Source organism: Narcine bancroftii, chromosome 13 (genome assembly GCF_036971445.1).
Source record: "Narcine bancroftii isolate sNarBan1 chromosome 13, sNarBan1.hap1, whole genome shotgun sequence".
In the NCBI taxonomy this organism is placed as follows: Eukaryota; Metazoa; Chordata; class Chondrichthyes; order Torpediniformes; family Narcinidae; genus Narcine; species Narcine bancroftii.
This window is the reverse complement of record NC_091481.1, coordinates 23731479-23754636: the sequence shown is the minus strand read 5'-3', so window position 1 is coordinate 23754636 and position 23158 is coordinate 23731479. Positions and strand designations below refer to the sequence as shown.

At 40.5% G+C, this 23158-nt stretch overlaps 1 protein-coding gene across 1 annotated transcript; it reads left to right on the top strand.

Annotated features, from left to right (window-relative positions):
• The first annotated feature begins 7673 nt into the window (after positions 1 to 7673).
• On the top strand, positions 7674 to 21488 carry LOC138748920 (cytoskeleton-associated protein 4-like). The gene is made up of 2 exons (XM_069909844.1): positions 7674 to 8385; positions 20048 to 21488. The coding sequence occupies exons 1-2, from the start codon at positions 8092 to 8094 to the stop codon at positions 21284 to 21286; spliced, it is 1533 nt and encodes a 510-aa protein (XP_069765945.1). The 5' UTR covers positions 7674 to 8091; the 3' UTR covers positions 21287 to 21488.
• Positions 21489 to 23158: the final 1670 nt, after the last annotated feature.

The window sequence follows — 23158 nt, the reverse complement described above, 5'->3', positions numbered from 1 at the left end:
AGGCCTGTGATTCCGAAGCTCAGGTGAAGTAAGTAGTGGCGCAGGGAGGAGCAATCTAGTTGTCGACATGTTACCCCACACTGCCATTGCTTCTGTCCACTTGCCTGCTCCTGGAATACACTACACGGCTTTGGCAGCAGCTCAGCAGGAAGATGAGGAGATGTCCGCACAACACACTGCCATCTGAGGACTGAAATTGGAGGACAGGCACTTTGGTCCAGAAAATGCCTCCCTACTTTGTGATGTATCCACCAGCCAACTGAGGCCCATTGGACCTGCTGTGTGGTGACATCAGATGTTTGACGCCATACACAGTTTGGCTCACCCTTCAATTAGGATGACGTGGCAGGCAAATTCATGTGGACTTGCGCAAACAAGTCAGTGCTTGGGGAAGGATATGCATGCCGTGCCAGACCTTAAAAGTTCAGTGTCACACCAAAGCCCCACTACAGGTTTTTGCACCCTCGCAGCTCAGGTTTGATCACATCCACGTGGATATTGTCAGCCCATTGCCCCCATCCAAGGGCACTACTCACCTCTTCACAATAGTAGACAGGTTCACAAGATGGCCAGAGGTTGTTCCACTCTTTGACACCTTCACCTCAGTTTGTGCGAGAGCCCTTATCGCAAATTGGATAGTGCATTTTGGACTACCCATGCATATCTCCTCTGACAAAGGAGCTCAGTTTATGTGCGGGTTATGGTCCATAATCACACAGATGCTGGGCACACAACTACATCAGTCAATGGCCTATCATCCCCAGTTCAATGGCTTCGTGGAACATTTTCACTGTCACATGAAAATGGCTGTCATGGCACATCTTAAGGGACCAGATTGGATAGATGAACTGCTTTGGGTACTTTTAGGTATCCGTACCACACTGAAAGAGGATCTGGCTACATCCTCCACAGAATTGATTTACAAAACCCCACCTAAGAGTCCCAGGAGATTTCATTCCAGCAGCACTTGGACAGCAGGCATCTCCCACTTCGGTTCTCACATGCTTGAGAGAGAAGGAGGGTGCACTGAGTGTATGACTTCATACATTACACCCGAACTCAAAGACTGCCTTTATGTATTCCTGCACAGGGATGCACACAGGACGCCATTGCAACGGCCATATGAAGGTCCTTTCAAGGTGCTACGGAATGACAGCTCCACATTTGTTATAGACATTGGCAGTAGGCAAGAAACGGTTTTGGTAGATCGCCTTAAGCTGGCACATGCAGACCTAGATCAGCCGGTACAGGTGGCATGCCCCCAGCACAGGCGGTGCCCACTGGCCAATGCTACTCATGATAACAGGATTGGGGCATCAACTCCTCACTCTGGTTCGGGGGGGAGGTGGTTTTGTGGTGGACTGCACCACTATTTTCCTCACTGGAGCTTCAGAGTTGTGGGTCTCTGGAGGCCAGGAGTATAACAGGGAACCATGATGCTAAGGGAACTGTGTCATTTCCGGAGAACACGTGAACCTTGGATATTTAAAACAACTGTAAGAACCCCATTAAACTAGTGTCTCTTGTGTTCTTTGTTTCTTCACCATCTGCCACAGTGGTGACCTGTCACAATATTTTCAATACAAGGAGTGTTATTCTAGAGCCTGGATTAGCACAAAGAATTATGCTATGGTGGTCATTATGGAGACTCAGTCATGAGAGATACAGGGCTAGCAGCTCAATGTTCCTGGAATTCAGTATTTTAGGTGGGAAAAGAAGGGGATAAAAGAGATGGAGGAGTTGCATTACTAATCGCAGAAAATGTTACTGAGAGATTATGTACTGGAGGGCTCATCCACTGAGGCAATATGAATAGAGCTCAGAAGTAAGAAAGTGTAATCACTCTGTTGGGTTATATCATAGGCTTCCGAGTAGCCACCAAGAGATAGAGGAACAGATATGTAGACAGATTATGGAAAAATGTAAAAGAAACATGTCATAGTGGGTGTCTGGACTTACTTTGTACAAGAGGCTTGGAAATGGGCCAGAATTTCTTTGGTACATCCAAGAGGGCTTCTTGAAACAGTGCATGGATATTCCAACTCGAGAAGGGATTATTCTGGACTCTAGTTTGGCAAATGAGCCTAGACTGGTGGTCACCTTTCAATGGAACAGTGTTTTGATAACACACCTTCTTAACTTTTAAGATATTTTGAATAAAGATAAGTTTAGACCTTGCAGGAAAGTACATACTTGCAGCAGGGCAAATTATGACATTTTTAGAAAGAGCTAAGGGAGTAAATTGGGAGAGCTGTTATCAGGCAAGTCCACATCTGACATATGGGTGTTATTTAATGACCAACAGATCAATGTTTAGAGCCAGCGTGTAGCAGAAAGGAGGATAGATAATGGATGACAAGAAAGCTCTGTGTTTAATAAGAAAGAAAAATAAGGTGAATTTAAGGTTTAGAGAGTGGTCAATGCTGTTCCATTATTCATAGACACAGTGCAAGAAATCATAGGATGTTGTTTCTTATCAGTGGTTGAAAAGCTGTTGGAGAGGGAACTTTGGGATAGGATTTATGTTCATTTGGAAAAAACAAAACCTATTTTGCAACAGTCATTATGGCTTTGTGTGGGGCAGTTCATGTCTTCAAATATGATTGAGTGCTTTGAGGAGGTGACAAAGGTGGTTATGAGAGTGGGCAATGGATGTTGTTTCTGTGGATTTTTGTCAGCAATTTGACAGGACAGCCATGGTGCGCTGATCCAGAAGTAGAAGTGCACAGGATTCACGGTGAATGTCTGGAGTCACACAGGAATCAGCAGTATACACTCCAACCAACAGATAATTAGAACATAGAACACCATAGCACAGTACAGTCCATTCAGCCCTCAATGTTGTTCTAACCTACATATTCCTACCAACAAAAAAAAACTAAACTCTCTCTTCCTCATAATCTTTTTTTTTAACCAGATTTCAGGGGTATTGGAGTTTCCATACAGACCACGATGCAACCGGTCAGCACACTTTCATTATGCCTGTCTTGGAGTTTCTTATAAGTCCAGTCTCCTGGTAAGATATTTCAGGCACCCACATCTCTCTGTGTAAAAAACTCACCCCTAAACTTTCCTCTCTTCACGTTGTACAGATTGTTGGGTAATCTTGATTCTAGATTCTAATCTAGATTATAAAACTACACCCATGAAAATACCTGTTGACGCTCATGCTGCCAAACATAAAATGAGGTCTTGCACAATTTGTTTCAGGTGTGCAAAAATCTCACAATGCTTATAGAATATCATCATATTACCTTTGTTGTGCTTGGCCTTCAAAGCATTGATCACTGAGTTCCATTTGAAGAGATTTTGTTGCTAAATAAATACCGATAGAAAACAGCTTGTCAAAGAATCGCATGTCAGCGTTGGTGGAAGTAAAACGTGAAAGTCTGCAGACACCGTGGTTGCAGTAAACAGACAATGCTGGAGAAACCCACCTGGTTAAACAGCGTACTTCATATTAGCAAAGATAAAGATACATAACCAAAGTTTTGAGCTTGATTTGTTCATCAAGGTATGGAAAAAATGTAGACAGGTGCCTAAACAGAATGGAGCATGATCCCAAAGGCAGGAGCTTATAGGAGGATAAGGGAGAGAGGGCACACCAGCAAGCAAGGGAAGGAAGGATGGCTCTGTGAATGGAGAGGAAAGCAGGTGGAGAGCTGGAGGAAAGAAGATGAAGGAAAAGGGAAGGGAGTGAGAATGAAGAATAGGCTAGCAGAAGCCATCTGGTTGGAGAATCAAGTGTTGTTCCTCCAATTTATGGGTGGTCTTGGTGGTATAGTACATGAGGCCATGGACAGACGTGAGCATGGGAGTGAGGCATGGAATTGAAGTGGTTGACCACTAATGTGGACAGAGTGAAGGTGGTCAGCAAAACAATCTCACAATCTGTGCCCAGTTTCTCCAATGTAGAGAAGGCCCTGTGAGGGATATTGGAATGTTAGGAGTCCAGAGATACTGGAAGCAAGTGTCAATTAAGAATAAAGTATTATGGGTTAACTTAAGGTGAAGGGATACTGGAATGTGAGGAGTCAAGCAAATGCTCATTAGAGATGAAGTATTATGGGTGAAATCAGGGTGAAGGGATGCTGGAACAAGAGGAAGGGTTGTAAAAGTGTAATAAACTAAGGATCTTCAAAACAAGATAACAAGTAGATAGCTTTAGCAAGTCTTGGGGATTGATTAATGAGTGAAGAACAAAGACATGATACTTCCTGGCTAACAAGTTTGCAGGAAGGCACATAAACTGATAAGAAGTTAGAATCCACGTGGGCAGAATTACCTAATGCTAAACCAATCCAGGAGGCAGAAGAATGTTGGGGGGAAGGTATCTCTGTACTGAAATGAAATGTATAAAAGTTGGGTCAGCCCCAGTATGTGTGTGTATTCCCAGGGTAAGGGGAAGCACCCAATTTTGCATTGTTGTATAATAAATGTTCTTTGTTCTCAATTTTTGTCTCGAGCAAATTCTGTGAAGGTACTTCTGTTTCTCACAGCCACAAAGGGAGCACTGGATGCAATAGATAACTCCTGCAGATATGCATGAAGTGTTACTTCACTTTAAAGATGTTAAGTGAGGAGGTGTGGGTGTAGGTGTGGCACATCCTGCAGCCACGGGGGAAGATGTGGGGGGGGGGGTGGATGAGTTGACAAGGGAATCACGGAGGAAGGCGGAGAGGGGAGAAGGGTCAAGATGTGTCTGGTAGTGGGATCATGTTGTACATGGTGGAAATTACAGAGGATAATATTTTGGCTGCAGAGGCTAGTGGGATGGGAGATAAGGACAAGGGGAATCCTGAGTTTGTTAAGTCTGGGGCAGAAGGGGCCAAGGGAAATGGAGGAGATGCAGGTTAGTGCTGAGTTGATGGTAATGGAAGGGAAGCCACGTGTGTGGAAGAAGGCGGACTTTCAGCGTTGGTGGAAGCAGCGCTCTTGTAGATCTCACAACTACAATGCCTAGAGTTCCAATTCTGATATCCGGTGCTATCTGTATGGAGTTTTCTCCCTCTGACCGTGTGGGTTTCTTCCGGGGCTTCATTTTACTCCCACATCCCAGCGATGTGATGGTTGTTGAGTAAATTTGCTTATGTAAATGATCCTTACCATGAGTGACTGGTGGGAGAATCATTGAGTTAAGACACGTGTGAGACAATAGATTACAAGAAAATAATTGGGAGAATGGGATTGCTCTGAGATACGTCTTGACCAAATGACTTCCTTCCCTATCGTAAGAATATATAAAAATTGCTCTTGTGCCAATGCAGTCTTTTGCAACGCCATGTCCCTTGAAAATTCCATTCCCGAGTTTTCTTCTGAGACTTGTAGACTGTTGGAAAATGACGGTGTCTGCCCTAAAACGCTGCGGCTTGATCTCGAACCTTTTCATAATGCTTTATGGATCGCAGAATAGTATCACTCTGCTCAGCAATCTAATGTTGAAGTTATTTAAAAGCTGAATTAAAATGCTGGTTAGAAAAGGCACTTCCCTGGCTACTGGCTATCCAATCATTCTTTCTCGGGCAGCCTTTGGTGCGTAATTTCAGAATTCGTTATTATTGTCAGAGAGTACATACATGACATAACATACAACACCAAGATTTCTTTTTCCTGTGGACACAACAGAATTACCACTAATTGCTAGTGCAAAAAATATCTGTACACAGTGTAAAACATATAAACAAACAATTGTAAACATGAGTACATAGTGAACAAAAAGAAAATCAATTAATTACACAAGTAAGAGTCCTGAAATGATTGTCCTGGGCTGTATCTACTTTTTGGAGGGCTTTACAATAATGTTATTATTGGCACATCGCAGCACCGAACATCATTTTCTTCCAAGTAACGTCGGAACACTCTGTGGTTGAGTTCATGAACTCGAATGAAATAATCAAAATCTAGAGTTTTTTCACAAAGCGCCTGTATAATGCAATTGATTTAGCTATGCCCATGAATTTTTCGATGGCTATTAATTATTCCTATCATTAATATTTTATCCATCGCTGTCTGTGGTAAAACGCTTAGAGTTTCTCGTTTTAAATCCAGGCGCTGAAATATATTGTCGGCGTTTATTGAAATGTCTGTCTTTGTAACAGAGTCGTTAATAGGCTACAGCCCCGCCAGTTTCTTGGTATATTCTGCCCCGTCAACAAAAGAAAAGAATGGACTCTGTAGAATTTCTGGTGTATTTTTGTTGAATGACAACATTGTCTGACTGAATTAATGCAACCTAGATGATGGTATACCTAAAATGGATGAGGGGGGGGGGGTGGGGGGTGGCTTGGGAGGAGGGAGGGGGGGGGAGAAAAAAATCACTGTAAATGTGTGAAAAAGAAAAAGTGTATATCATGGCTATTGTGATTTATGGTGTGAAAAATAAAAAATTAAAAAAAAACAATGTTTTACAACAAAAAGAGATATAAAAACTTGGGTGTACGCTTGCAATTGTGTCAACTGATCGCCTAAAGTTTCCTTCCACTGCACTTTCTCTTCTCGCTACTCCCGTGAGGGAAAAGCAGTATTGGTGCCACAAATCTCGCACCACCAAGTTCAGGAACAGCTCCACCAACAACAAACTCAACCAGGGACTTACTTTTGCATTTTTTTAAAAAATCTGTCAGGCAATTTGTTTATATTTCTTTCTATGTGTCCAGTTTTTTTTTAACTGCTAAAGTGCAAATGGCAATTCTGCCTCTCCCGCAGGAAGGAGCCTGATGTTATGTATGCACTCTAAAATCTAACTGCCAGCTGATGGACACCACTTTCAAAAGACTTCTTTTTCTCAATTTCCTTGATTTTTTTTCCAATATGCACCGCTGAATAAACTCTCCTCCCTGTAAAAGGCTGACCGCTGGGCGTTGAGACACTCAATAGCTGGCTCTCGCCGAGGCAACGTTTTCCCCTTAATATCCTTTTTTTGAAGTGACTGGCCTGACGCAAGGGATTTCTTCAAGCCCCGGCCTCAGATTTTATTTCCTACTGGCATTCGCTGGTTTATTTAGATAAATGGTTGATTGGCATCTCAACCAAATAATCTGTGGGCCAGAAGATAGCTCTCCGATGACTTTCGCAAAGCGTCGCTTCGCCCTTTGATACATGGAGGTGATATTTGGAAAGGAGATGCAGTGAAGTCTGCAATTAAATAGAGATCATAAAAGTGCAACCCATTCAATGGGTTTCTTGCTTTTTATCAGCTGTCATAGCCAACGTGGCCATTCCTTTTAATGCTTTGAGAGCATCTCTATTGGTTACGGATTTATGGTGTACGAGGAGAGAAAGGGGAAATGATAAAGCATGGAAGAAAACAGAATCTTTCTCATGGCGGAGCAGAGCTGAAGGAACTGAATGTCCCACTCCTCTTTCCATTTTTCACATTCTATAGCTGGTTAAGTCGATAAAGAGGCGTCATTTCAAAATAGTTGCCCTGACTGGTATTATACTCGAGGAAGCAAGAGAAGCTGCGCTCTTTAACAATATACATATAAAATTCTGCAGATGTTACAGCTTTCGCAGACATGTCTCGTCTAATGCGTCTCTTCTGGCGCTCGGAAGCCAGGCTGCCACGTTGCAATGGCAGCAAAAAAGGAATCCGAACAAAATCCGTGTTCGTGGTCCCGAGGAGAAAGCCTTATTGGTTCCTTTCCAGACAATGGGCCGTAACCGTTATTTAATCTTTCGGATTGGGCATGTTCGGATTCGGGGAATCATCGCTATCAATTGTATGGTCGTGGTTTAACTGCCGCCCGATTGACCTCGTTTGAAGCAAGTGATCCAAGTGGGGCGGAGGTAGCGCACAGAAAGGTTCAAAGCCCAAGTGAACGAGAAATTTTGGAGCCCCAAGGAGGTCATTGAAGTGAGGTGCACACCCCAAAAGAGCTGGTTCTCCTCCCAGAATACGTGGCAGCCACAATCCCCAACTTCAGCAAATCACTGCGGTCTGTCAGCGATTCCAGAGAACTTGGAAGGTATCGGATTTAAGCGGCTCCTGCTCCTCCTCCGAGAGGCTCCGAAAGTCGCCTTTTGTGCAGGCCACTTTTTATTGGTCCTAAATCGCTCGACTCGACCCTTTCTTTGATTTGTAGTAGCAGTATGACATCCATGAAGCAGAAACATAAAAATCATTCTGATCGCAGTTCCCCCAGACTGCAAGATGACGTGGCAAAGAGGAGCTCGAAGGGAAGCAAGGGGGGGACAGAGTCGGCTTCGACCATTGGGAAGGTGATGAATGTTGCGCTCTTTTTAATCCTGGCTGCATCGGCTGCAGCTTTCGGCTGGTATATCCACAGTCTTTCGGAGCAGATCCAACATTTCCACCAAAGGAACGAAGAGACGTCCCTGCAAAGCAATGAACTGGCGAAGAAGATGGAAACAGTTCTTCACCAAGTAAGAGCATAATTTGTCTCCGTTTCACTCGGGCTCAACCACATTCTCTGTTGTGATCCTATGGTTGAACTTCCTCCATTAACAATTCTTTTTAATGATTTGCTTCCACCACACTCTTGAGGTGTTTAGCACGGCTCTAGTCTCCTTTGTGGCTTTTGTACGGATGTTCATTGACAAATATTTCCTATTAATTTCTTTATAACTTTGGTTCTGGTGTCATTATAACTATGGTGTCAAATTTCTGCACTTCACATCCAGTCACCTTAATGCATGAGATACGTTGGTTTTAAATCAATCTGCAGTCTCTGTGAGGTGTTTATATCAAACAGGGCAGATAGATAAAAAGCTATCCAGCTACTACCATGTCAAAGAAGGCAAATAGGTAAAAATGAAAAACTCCCCATTATGTTAAGTTTAATCTGTATTAAACCTTTGTTATTCCACACTAGAGTACAATTTTGATTGCCATATTACAAAAAGACATGAGAGAAAGTGAGATGGAAAGAATACAAGGGTGTACACATCAGGAAAGGATGGATGGAGTGGGTTCCTTGAGAAAAAGAACCTGAGAGGAAACCAAATAGAAGTCATTAACATTTTATAAAGGATCTTGATTGAAGTTGATATCAAGAGACTGGGAAAACATAACTGGAGATCATCGCTTTATTGATTCACTTGCACTTATAACAATTTAGCCAAGTGCATTCAGTGTTCAACATGTGGTGTCTTTTACATTGGGAAAATCAAACGCAGATTGGGTGAGCAGGGCCCCTATATTCAGTCCAGGGTCTCTCAGAGCAGATGGTCCACAGTAATGACCATGGGCTTCCCGTTCTTTCTAATTCTCCATCCAACTCCCCCTCTGACCTGTGGACTTCAATATTGTCACAGAGAGGCTTATCTCAATCTTGAGGAACAGTACTTAGTCTTCCATTTTGGCCATGTAACAGGCTTCTGAACATAATTTTAAATTAAACAGTGGAGGTAACTTGATTTCAGTCATCCATCCATAATATTGTCTTGGCTTGTTTGGTGTTACTTTACCCTTCTTTTTCTGTTATGTTTCTTCTTCTGGGAGTGGAGGGTATGTGCAGCCTGGCATGCTGATCATGTGCTCCTTATCTGAATTTTGCAACTCCTGTATTCTCTCCTCTCCATTCTTTTACATATGCCCTCATTCTCTTACTGCTCTCATTCATTCTTTGACCAGATAACCTTTTTTTTTACAGCTACTTGGTCACCCTAGGTTTAGCCCATGCAGCTTTACAAGCTTCTTTTGTTTCTTTCCCATTTCTGATGGTCTTCAACCTGAAACTTTATTTTTTTTCCACAGATGTGGCCTGACCTGCTGAACATGCTCAGTATTTTCTGTTTTTTTTAATTATATCTCATCATGGTAAGATTGTCTCCAAGAAATCCAATAGCGAATTCAAAATAAACCAAATAAACTGGTGAGAACATGGAGCTTGCTGTTAGGAGGTAGTTTCATTAAAAAGTATAGAAAATATGAAGGAGAGACTGGACAAACACGAAGGAGAGAATAATTCTGATTGACGTAGGTGATGAAAGAAGGTAGAGTATAAACATGGACTGGTCGAACTGCTTGTGAGTCCATATACCTTATGTGAACAAGAAAATGAATGTGAGATAAAAATATAATCGATATGTTAAGCAAGAAAATAAAGATAAGAGAACTTTGCAGATAATATCTGAAATGCTTGAATCATGGAAATTACAGATAATGGCACCTTGTCCATTCACTTGAGTTCACTCTAATTTTTATTTCACGGTCCTTTCACTGTGTACCTTGCTTCACCAAATTCCCTTCAAAATTATTTTATCATCTGTGCTGTTAAAGAACTGGATGGCTCTATTCTTCCTCATTATTAATTTGTAAAGGAAGGGAAAATCCAATTTATACTCTCAAAAAGTTAATAATTTTGAAATTTTCTGTGATCACTCTTTTATTCTGTCACTAGTGGATATATAATTCTTCTCTATCTGTTCACGAGATTCAGTACATGGAACATCTTAAAAACTTCAGTCATGAAATTCCAAATTTCTGGCAGTACCATCCTAGTTTGTGTAATGCCTCTTTATTAATTTAATTTCAAACAAATCAGATTAGTCAGCTCAAGAGTGCATTCCATCCTCATGGCAAAAAGGTCAAGAAGTTATCTCCCTTATCCAAGTCATTATTTCTTAACCAAGGAATCACACAAAACAGATGTTTTGTCAATTAACAATGTATTGTTTGTGGGATCCCACTGCATGGGTTGCTGCAAGACAACAGCAATTACAGCAGATAAAATAGAAATAATACATTGGTGATCATGTCCTTTCACATTTCCTGAAACTGTGACCCTGTAGTTCCATCTCTCTTGGAGTGTGTAATAGTACAGATTCTATCACCAATGTGTATATGTACAGATGGTAGTGTAGGATGACTGTGATTGGCTGAGAGTGTAGCCACACCTACTGGCAGGTCTTAAAGGATTGCTCCGAGCCAGACCAGGTCATTCTGGACTGGTCGACCTACTTGTGATATGCTCCAGTCTTTTAGTTAATAAAAGCCTTGGTTTGGATCAACAAGTCTTTGGTTCTTTTGACGCGCTCTACAGAGTAAGTAAGATTTTCCTGTGCCTTTTCTGATGAATGCCAGTCTTTTCAAACACCTATATTTAGCTGTTTTAATTTCTCAATTTCCTTCCTTTCTACAATGCTTTTCCAGGATTATTCCACCACATTTATCTTATTTTTCATTTTGTATATTGCTCTCTTTTTATCAACAAAATACCCTTGTTACACCGAGTAAGCAATCTTATGCTGTGCCCTTTCCAGGATTTCCACTGGACTCTCATTGTTGTTTTAATGATCAAGGAAATTCCATGTAGAAACTCTGAACTCTCTTATTATGCTCAAGTTCTTCCCAGTGTAATTTCATTGTTTCGTCTGATATTTTTCCTTACCCCACTAATGTAGTCTGAGTGTCTTATCACCCTAAAGTTTTCTAATTTTTGAATACAAAACATTTATTTTCAACTTTTGATTTCATTATGATCCTAATACCAACTATCTTCTTAGCTTCAAAATACTTACTGGTCCTGTTACATTACCTCAAATCAGGGCTGGCAGTGCACCTTACCTTGCTGAATATACAAAGCATTGATTAAAGAAACAGTCTAATATGCTAAGTATGTTTCCATGATAAATGGAGTTTAGAAATGGTGCACCAATTATAAACTAATTTAAACATTTATTAATTTGTAAATAAAGTCATTGGTCTATGTGGAATACGTCCACTGTGCACTTCCCAAATTGCACTTTTCACTTGGGTGTTTCCAGCTGTTTCATTAAAATGGAAGACCTGGGTTAAGAATTGAATTGACACTGCATGATTTAGTAGAATAAAAGAGATAGCATAAGTCAGGAGACAGATTAAAAGTCTGAAGATCACAGGAGTGGAGGAATTCTGAAGGGTGCAGTATAGATATTAGGTATAGATTAGTATTTTCAATTTTATCTAATAGTTTATACATTATCCTTTTATTTCCATAGGAATGCTGTCAGCTTTGTCGACTTCTATTCCATCCTCCAAAGATACTAGAAATCATATTCATTTTTAATAACCATTCACCTGTCCATTTTCTCAGTTCTGACTAGGGACATTGAACCTGAAAGGTTCATTTTCTTTTTCCTCATTAAAATACAGAATAAAACTGCACCAGATATATACACAGTTTAGCCTCGAACCAAGACAGCATTTTAAAAATTGATATAAACTGGTGGGTGAGCTTTTTCTGAATGATGGAAGAACAGCTAAAATCCAAGTTTATACTATTTCACATTGCTGTTACCACAGCAGATTGAGAGAGGCACAGAAGTGTTAAATGCTTGGAATGTTTTAGCACTGTTGAGGGCACCATATAAATATTGACATCCCCTTTTCCGAGATCTGTTAGATTTTATAAAGGGAGTCTGCACATTTGGTGCCAGCACACCTGTACCATGAGGCAACAAAAGCTTTAAAACATATGTCAGCAATAAAAGAAATTTAATAGAGAAGCATTTATTTTACATTTCCGTTTGTTTGTGGAATTTTATTTATTTGATGTCAGAAGGCTTTCATAAAGTGAACAAAGGCATCCAAAGTATTAACTGTTGAAGTAATTTCTATCTGCAGTTATTTGAGGTACTTGGCAGTTTGACTCAGTAGAGAGCACAGACTCCAGAGTTGAAAGGTGGTGGGTTTGCAAGCTCTGCCAAGATCTCTGTAGGCTTACAAATGGAAGTAGCATAAAGGGAAGGCAATGTTTCCAGGGATGATCTTGCATGAAATGTGCATCTTCAGTTGGGTACAAATGGTCATTTACCTCTGTTGAAAGTAGGTGTTTCTCAACAACATGCCAAAGAGCATTGACGTTTTTGGTTTGCTCCCCTGTTTGTGAGACTGTTTGTGCAACTAGTTTGATCTTTGCTTACAGAGATTCTTATTTAAAGTCCACCTTATAAAAGTTTTTTTCATCATTAAATATACAGTAATTTAATTGCCTTTTTAATGATAAAACAAAAAATGTTTTAAAAATCAAACTTTTAACCCTGAAAGTTTAGCATAAATAGTAACTTCCAGAATTCTATCATCAACAACTTGTGTTAAATTATTCTATATTTTTTATCTTTTATTGTTTTATGTGACAGAACTCAAAATTCAATTCCCATGAGCTTTCTGAAGAATTGACAGGATCCAATATATTTTGCTCTCTTGCAACAGGCACTGCATGTAATTAGCTCACTTAATCTGGTAATGAACTACTAAAACCTTAATAAGTTTTAGTACTGTACAGTGTCTTCACCTCATTCATATAAATAAACAGCCAGAATGTTTGGGACTAAGACACTTTTTTTTGCCTCTATTTTCCCCTGTGCTCCACAGTTTTAAATTCAAATGTGATTGAAGTTCGCATTCCAAATTTTATTCAAGGTTATTTGTAAAAATGTAGAAATCACAATACTTTGTAGACATAGTTCCCCTATTTCGGAGTATCATAATGTTTGGGACAATTGATTTCACAAGTCTTTATGATTACTCAGGTATGTTGGTGCAGGTATCACCTTTGGGGTCTCGAGTTGCCATATTTCAACATGAAGACTAGAGTTGTGCCCAATGAAAGTCAAATAAGCCGTTATGAGGCTGAAAACAAGAATAAAACTGGAAGAGATGTCAACCAAAACTTTGGATTTACCAAAATCAACCGTTTGGAACATCATTAAGAAGAAAACGTACTGGGGAGCGAAGTAATTGCAAAGGGAAGATCTCCACTAATGATGACAGAAGAATTCTCATCATCATGAAGAAAAATCCCTAAACACTTGTCTGACAGGATCAGAAACACTTCAGGAGGCAGGAGAAGATGTGTCAATGACTACTCTATGGTGAATGAATAGAAATACAGAAATTACACTGCAAGGTGTAAACCACAGAAACAGGATGACCAGATTAGTTTACTATTTAAAAGAGCCTGCAGAATTCTGTAAAATGGTCTTGTGGACTGATAAGTCCAAGATTAACTTGTATCAGAGTGGTGGCAAGAACAAAGTGTGGAGGCACAAAGGAACTGCCCAAGATCCAAAGCAGACTAACTTATCTGTGAAACATGATGTTAGGGCTGTCATCTTTCTTCTTTGGCTTGGCTTCACGGATGAAGATTTATGGAGGGGTAATGTCCACGTCTGCTGCAGGCTCGTTGATGACTGATGACTGACGAGTCCGATGAGGGACAGGCAGGCACGGTTGCAGCGGTTGCAAGGGAAAATTGGTGGGTTGGGGTTGGGTGTTGGGTTTTTCCTCCTTTGTCTTTTGTCAGTGAGGTGGGCTCTGTGGTCTTCTTCAAAGGAGGTTGCTGCCCACCGAACTGTGAGGCGCCAAGATGCACGGTTGGAGGCGAGATCAACCCACTGGCGGTGGTCAATGTGGCAGGCACCAAGAGATTTCTTTAAGCAGTCCTCGTACCTCTTCTTTGGTGCACCTCTGTCTCGGTGGCCAGTGGAGAGCTCGCCATAGAACACGATCTTGGGAAGGCGATGGTCCTCCATTCTGGAGACGTGACCCACCTAGCACAGTTGGATCTTCAGCAGCATGGATTCGATGCTTGCGGACTCTGCCAGCTCGATGTTGATGTTGGTGATGAAGTCATTCCAATGAATGTTGAGGATGGAGCGGAGACAGCGCTGATGGAAGCGTTCTAGGAGCCGTAGGTGATGCCAGTAGAGGACCCATGATTCGGAGCCGAACAGGAGCGTGGTTATGACAACGACTTTGTACATGCTGTGTTTCTTCAGGTGGTTGTTTTTCCAGACTCTTTTGTGTAGTCTTCCAAAGGCGCTATTTGCCTTGGCGAGTCTGTTGTCTATCTCTTTGTCGATCCTTGCATCAGATGAAATGGTGCAGCCGAGGTAGGTAAACTGGTTGACCGTTTTGAGTTCTGTGTGCCCGATGGAGATATGGGGGGGGCTGGTAGTCATGGTGGGGAGCTGGCTGATGGAGGATCTCAGTTTTCTTCAGGCTGACTTCCAGGCCAAACATTTTGGCAGTTTCCACAAAACAGGACGTCATGCGCTGGAGAGCTGGCTCTGAATGGGCAACTGGGCATATATGGCTCCCACAGGCACTGGTACACTTCATTTATGACGTAACTGCAAATGGCAGTTGTAAAATATATTCCGAGGTGTATAGAAACACGAGCAAATGCCTCCAAACTCATTGGACAACACTTCATCCTACAATAGACAATAGGAGCTGGAGTAGGCCCTTTGGCCCGTCGAGCCAGCACCGCCATTTTACAGATCATGGCTGATCACTACTATCAGTACCCCTTTCCAGCCTTATCCCCATAACCCTTAACTCCTTTGTCCACTAGAGTCTTATCTAACTCTCTTTTGAACATAATCAGCGAATCTGCCTCTACCACCCTCTGTGGCAGAGCATTCCACAGATTCACACTTCTCTGGGTAAAAAATGTTTTCTCATTTCCGTCCTAAAGGGCCTACCCTGTATTCTTAAACTATGCCCTCTAGTCCTCGTCTCCCCCATCATTGGGAACAAGTAATCCGACTTCACCTTGTCTATCCCCCTGATGATTTTGTATACCTCAATCATGTCCCCCCTCATCCTTCTAAATTCCATCGGATACAAGTCCAGTTTTTCTAGCCTTTCAGCATATGTCAACCCCGCCATCCCTGGAACTAAACTTGTAAATCTGCGCTGCACATCCTCTATAGCTAGTATGTCCTTCCTCAAAATTGGAGACCAAAACTGGACGCAATACTCCAGGTGGGGTCTCACCAGGGCCCTGTACAACTGCAGAAGGGCGTCTCTGTTCCTATACTCCAATCCTCTCTTTATGAAAGCCAACATGCCATTTGCCTTCTTCACAGCTTTCTGAACTTGCATGTTAGCCTTCAGTGACCGGTGAACAAGTACACCCAGATCCATTTCCACCTCCCCACTCCCTAGCTTGTCTCCATTTAAATAATACTCAGCTTTCCTATTATTGCCCCCAAAATGGATAACCTCACATTTGCTCACATTGAACGTCATCTTCCATTCAGCAGCCCACTCCCCCAACCTGTCCAAGTCCCTCTGCATTTTCCTGACATCCTCCTCACACCCCACACCGCCACCCAGTTTAGTGTCATCTGCAAATTTGCTCATGTTATTAATAATCCCCTCATCCAAATCATTTACATAAATTACAAACAACTGAGGACCCAATACCGATCCCTGCGGAACTCCACTCGTCACATCCTGCCATCCTGAAAAAGACCCGCTTACTCCAACCCTTTGTTTCCTATTTCTTAACCAATTTCCTATCCATGTCAGCACCTTACCTCCAATACCATGCTCCCTGATCTTGCCCACTAGTCTCCCGTGCGGTACCTTATCAAAGGCCTTCTGGAAATCCAAATACACCACATCCACTGGCTCTCCCAAGTCCACCCTCTTTGTCACATCCTCGAAAAATTCCAGGTTAGTCAAGCATGACTTACCCTTAAGGAATCCATGCTGACTAGCCCTTATACTATTATTTCTGCCTAAGTGTTCTGCTATTTCTCCTTTTATGATGGACTCCAATATCTTCCCCACCACTGACGTCAGGCTGACTGGTCTATAATTTCCCGTTTTCTCCCTCCCTTCTTAAAAATCGGCACCACATCAGCCACTCTCCAATCCTCAGGGACTTCCCCCGAATCTATGGAACTTTGGAAAATGTCGACCAGTGCCTCCACAATTTCCATAGCAACTTCTTTAAGCACCCTGGGATGCAGCCCATCAGGCCCTGGGATTTATCAGCCCTCAGTCCCAACAATTTACTCACAACCTCTTGCTTCTGGATCTGGATATCCATTAGATCCCCTACTTCCCCAGGAAAGTTCCCCAAGTCTCTTGATACCGCATGACCACTACCCCCTAACTGACCGTAACCTATATCCTCCTTGGTGAAGACAGTTGCAAAGTATTTGTTAAATTCCTCAGCCATCTCCTTGTTTCCGGTAATAATTCCACCCTTTTCCATTCTTAATGGACCAATTTTGGACCGAACCAATTTCTTCCTCTTCACATATTTAAAACAACTTTTGCTATCCTCCATTATATTATTTGCTAATTTCCTCTCATACTTCATTTTCCCCTCTCTTATGACTTTCTTAGTTACCCTCTGATGCTCTTTGAATGTTTCCCAATCCTCTAACTTCCCACTCCGCTTCGCTATCTTATACTTACTCCCTTTGGATTTGATATTGCACTTGATTTCATTAATTAGCCACGGCTGCCATTTGCATCTCCTAGAGCCTTTCCTCCACTTTGGAATAAATTTGTCCTGAATCCTGTGAAAAATGTCCAAAAATACCTGCCATTTTTCCCCAGTTGTCCTCCCAGCTAGTGTATCTTTCCATTTTATTTTGGCTAGCTCCTCCCTCATAGCTGCATAATCCCCTTTATTTAACTGCAGTACAGATGCTTCCGACTTCCTTTCTTTTTCCCTTTCTAATTGCAGCTCAAAAGTAACCATACCATGGTCACTATTGCCTAATGGCTCCCCTACATCGAGGTCACTTATTAACTCTGCGTCGCTGCACAGCACCAAGTCCAGAATCGACTTCCCCCTGGTAGGTTCCTCCACTAGCTGCTCAAAGAAAGTATCTCGTAGACATTCAATAAACTCATTCTCTTGTGTTCCTGCCCCCGTCTGATTATCCCAGTCCACCTTCATGTTGAAGTCCCCCATAACTACCGTATTGGTACCACTTTGACATGCCACTCTTAATTCCTGATTTATACTTCTACCGATATCTGAGCTACTTTTCGGAGGCCTGTAAATGACCCCCATTATGGTCCTCATGCCTTTGCAATTTCTTAATTCTATCCAAACAGACTCTACCCCACCTGTTTCAATGTCTTTCCTTTCAAACGCCTGAATTTCATTTCTTACCAACAGAGCTACCCCACCTCCTCTTCCTAACTTTCTGTCTTTTCTATAGGACGTGTACCCGGGAACATTTATTTCCCAATCCTGCCCTTCCCGCAGCCATGTCTCCGTTACTCCGACAATGTCATAATCTCCCATTGCCATTTGCGCCTCAAGCTCATCCATTTTATTCCTTACACTCCGTGCGTTCATAATAACAACCAATGACACAGCTGAAGCAACAAAGGCGTTTTTAAAAGCTAAAAACTGGAAAATTCTTGAATGGTCAAGCCCCCAAAATGAGCAGGAGCTGAAGATGGTTGCAGTAGAGGCCTGGCAGAGCATCACCTAAGGTATTCAGCTCCTAATGATGTCTATGAATCACAAATTTCAAGCAGTCATTACATGCAAGGGAAATACAACAAAGTACTAAACATGATTATTTTAATGGGCCAAATATTACAGTGCCCTGAAATGAGGGGTCTATGTGCTGTGATTTCTACATGGTCAAACCAAAATGTATGCAAATGACCTTGAATAAAATCTGGAATGTGCACTTTAATTACGTGAATTGTTTGATTATAAATTTAAAACTGTGGAGCACAGGGGCAAATAAAGGGAAAAGTTGCGTGCATGTGTGTAAGCTTCTAGTCGTATTTGTCAGGATTGGAAACTGAGTTGGGGGCAGAACAGGTGAACCTCCCCACTAAATTTAAAGAATAAAGGTTAGAAGCCATGCGGAGAAAAATGATAGTTTAGTTGAAAATTTTAATGCAAATTGAATTTCTCTTGGTGCAGTATTAACATTGAATTACTTGATGTTATGAGTTCAACTACAAATGTTTGGGTAACAAGTTGCACATCAAATCCAGTAGGTAACAAAATAAAATGTAAGATGGCTGGTGGTTATATCTACTCCAGTTCCTTCTGACGATTTTGCATTGGATAATTGCGCTGTGAGGACCAGCAAATCTATATAGAACAGCACTGCAGCATTTATTAAAGATAGATGCAGAACATTTTGCAGTATTAATAGTACTATGCTTGTTACAGTTGTGTTTTTGAAGCTTTTTTGTCAGGCTGATGTTAGCCGGTGGAAGCAATTAATCATTGGTGCGTAAGCACATGGACACTGACGACAGTGAGTGAAAAGTGTTAGGACTTTGGCAGCTTTCTTTTATTCTCGATCATTCACCAAGATGTGAGCATCGTTGTTGACGCCGACATTTATTGGTCACCCTTAATTGTTTTTCGAGGAGGTGGTAGTGGTCTGCCACCTTCTTGAACCATGTAATCCTTGTTGTGGAGGTGAATGCAGTTAGTAGTATTTCCATGTGCTTGGTGGCCTCACCCTCCTTGGTGGTAGAGATTGTAGGTGCTTTCAGAATAGTCTAAGTGTATTTTGTAGATGACAAACTGCAGCTACAGGTGGTAGAGGGAAAATAATGTATGGAATCGTAACTTGGATTTGCTTCACGGTGTGGAATACTCATTTGGGCAAGTGGAACATATTCCATCATACTTCTGACTTGTGCTTTCTACTTTTATGGATGTAACTTGCCATTTATGAGGCCATGCTTCAATGTTGCCTTGATCTTACCGCTAAAAGACCTGGATTGCTTCATTTTCTGTATTGCAATGAGAACTACTCTTCTTCCTTCACTTAGAAATGGAATGATTATGAAATACACAACTCATAATTTCCAATCATCCACATTAGCTTCATTTCAGTGTTGGTTATCTTCAAAATTATGCAACCTTTGTTTAAAGGTTTTTAAGTAAATACTGCAAGAACTTGTTGCCCTTGTATCTCTCACACAAATTACAGCAGGTAAGTTTTAGATAAGAAAGTAATAACATGTAATAGTAATAAGTTAAAATGGCAATTATTCTTAGTCTACTTTGTTCTTTTGTAATTATTTTCTTATCTCCAAACTTGCTAACTCATGTACAGAATTTATTTTATCTGTGTATTTATTTGAAGTTTTTTCAAGAGTATATTCATTAAAACATCATCCATAAACAAGAGGACATTGAATTAATATTTTGTTTTGTAGACATGGTTCATGAAGAAAAGCCATTCTGTAAATTATACGAAAGTGACATTTATTGCAGTTTGAATTAACTAAATTATCTTCAATCTCTATCCTGTTATTTCCCCATTCACCAGCATCTGTGCAACATTTTATGTATTTCAGATGGAATCTATGAAAGACACAATTAACAAACTGGCATCAGAGTTTCATGGCCATCAGCAGGAGCTGGAACAGACCAACAGTGCAGTCATAAAGGGTGAAAGCAAGGCAAATCAAATTGGTGAAACTCTACAAAAACTGCAGAATGAAATACTGCGAGATCTTTCTGATGGCATTCAAGACGTGAGAGAAGCAAGGGAAAGAGATTTTACATCTCTTGAAAAAACAGTGGAAGAAAGATTAACAGAATTAACCAAATCAATTCACGATAACATAGCTGTTTTTACAGAACTACAGAAGAAGAGTCAGAATGACATTGACGAGATTAAATCAAAGATTGATTCATTAGAAATGACTGTTGAGACAAAGAGTCAGGAAAGTACCCCTTTAGTCACCAAGTATGATCAGTTGGAAAGAACATTACATTCACAGCAGTCTGCATTTGATGCTCTCAAAGAGTCGGTCTTTAAAGCTGAAAATGTTCTCAATGGCATATCTAAAGAGATTGATCAAAGTAGGCATAATATGCAGGAAACCAAGAAGAGCTTGAATGAACAAATAAAAAACATTATTTCAGAAGCAATCGATGCTTCTGAGAATGTAGAAAAGAACCATGAAAAATTTGAATCCAGGATAATCACCACAGAGGAAAACATTATGGCATTGAATACAGCTGCAACACACTTATCTGAAAAACTAGAGTTCTACAATTTTGATTCAATGCAGGGCACAATGAGAAGTGTTGTTGAGTCTCAGGAGTCACTCAGCAAAGACATCCAAACACTGAAAGCAGATCTGGACGATCTTGGAAGACTGGAAACTGAGAAAGTGCTTAACAATCTTCAAAATGGTCTGCAAGGTCTTGAATCACGTCAAGAGCAACAGATTGAAGAAATTCAATCTGGATACAATGAAAGGCTGAAGCAATTGGAAAAAAATGTGGGTGAAATTGATAAAGAAAGTAAAAAAATTGGAGCTATGTTAAATTCAATCGAAGAAACTCTACAATCTGAGTTTCGTGAGAAATTGTCATCCTTGGAAACAACCATGGATGAATTGAGGTCTTCAATCAATGATGCTAAGAGTGAACTTGAAGTTTTAGGGACATCTGTGGATGGTCTACTGTCAGAATCTGAAAAGACTGATACTGCTGAGGATGAACTGTCGTCCCTAAAACTGTCACTGAATGAGTTGCAATCTGACGTTGATAAACTCTCAGTTTCATTAAGCAGAATACAATAACCTACATTAAAAACAATTTTAATAAAGCTCATTTCCTGGGAACATGGAAAATAATTAAAAATTGTTTTAGAAGGGTTTTATAAATGCAAAAAAAATATGAATTGCAACATCTTGACGTTAAAAGTAATATTTTTTGAAAATAACCCATTAGTACATGTTTAATTCTATACTGATAACCAGTAAAATCAAACTTTGAACAGTAATACAAACCAGAACATGTTGTCTTTTATTTCCTTTACAATCAAGGATTACAGATGCAGATTCTGAAATCGTGTATTCTGATCCTATGAAGGAAAATTATCTTCTACGTATCAATTTTTAGAAGATGCTAATATCAGAAATTCAAAGGTTGTGATATATTTGTTGATGCATTTAAGACCATAATCAATTAAGTCGCACAAGCAGCACGGCTCAAGCGGGCAGCAAGGATGGCGTTGTGGAATAGTGCAATGCCATTACAGCGGCAGCAATCAGGACCAGGGTTTGAAGCCAGCACTATCTGTAAGGAGTTGGTACATTCTCCTGTGTCTGCATGAGTTTTCTTCAGGGTTTCCTTCCACTGTTTGAAACGTACCAGGGGTTGTAGGTTAATTGGGTGCACTTGGGCATCACGGGCTCATGGGCTGAAAGAGCCTGTTACTATGCTGTATGTCTAAATTTTAAAAAAAAATAAGGTCAGGTCTTATTGAAGATGTTACATTTGCATAGACTGATGATTGCTATAGGGTCAAATTATCAAGATTGGAAATAGACGGATGTCATTTTCAGGGTAGCAAGTTGAAAATAGATGTCGCACTGGACGGTGCTCATGTATCAGCCATTTATAATCTATAGGAATGTCATAGATAAGTCAATAAAAATTATCGGCTGGATTGTGGTCATCTAACCTTCCTTCAGTCCCTAGTGATTGGCAGTGACAGTGTGAGAGGAGTGGGGTCAGGTGCTCTGACATCTGAACTCTTGTGAGAGCTCTAATGGCAAGAAATTGACAGTAAAATGTCTTTGAAAGAAGTGTGTAATTATCTACTTTAGACAATTTAGGTGAAAATCAGAATGACTTCTAAATGATGAGGGGATAATAAATCTGGGTATTTGCACTTGTCCAAAAATCACTGAACGATAAGCAGGAGATCTATCATGGAGTAAAGGAAGTAACGTTACATTGGGTTTTATTGGTAGGAAGCTGGATTATTATGCGGAGAGAAATCATTATATATTTATATAAGACTTTTGCTGGGGTTAAACCTGCAGCAAAATTATTCACTGAAAAGGGCTGATGATGGTGAGGGTTTGAATATAAAGTCTTTGTAGTTCAAGGAAATGAATTACAAGAAAAATTAATAGCATCAACAATGTTAATAAGAATTTTAAGGTATAAAGACGGCCTAAGGCACTTCACAGCAGCTTTATCATTCAGACATTAATTGTCACAATCGGAAAATATCTGAAGTACAGTGACCGCAATGTTAGGTGATTAATTTTTAAAGAAACATTAAATTATTTGTTTTAACAAGATATTTTTCAGGGCTATTCATTTAAAACAACTAAATATTAGATTAAATAGAGCAATTTTAGATGTAACACATAAACAATATATATACTATATATTGGATTTATGTTTCAAATTATTAGATAGGCAAATATCATGCCTCTATTTGACAAAGTCTGAAAACAAAGCAGTACAGATCAATATTAACTAGGAGTGCATAACTGGGTATGCATCTGCATTTACATCTGTAGTTTTTCACCTTTGGGACCCAGATTATGCTGGAGAAATTTTAAAAAAATTGGGCTTGCATACCTCCTGCTGTTTGGCTGACTTGAATGAATGAACAATGGTTAAAAAAAAATCCAAATAATGTAGAAGTTAAG

Excerpts from the sequence above, each read along its gene's own strand:
- LOC138748920 (XM_069909844.1), top strand. The coding sequence starts at position 8,092 with ATGACATCCATGAAGCAGAAACATAAAAATCATTCTGATCGCAGTTCC. Across the intron at positions 8,386-20,047 it reads TGGAAACAGTTCTTCACCAA|ATGGAATCTATGAAAGACAC; the intron begins GTAAGAGCATAA and ends TATGTATTTCAG.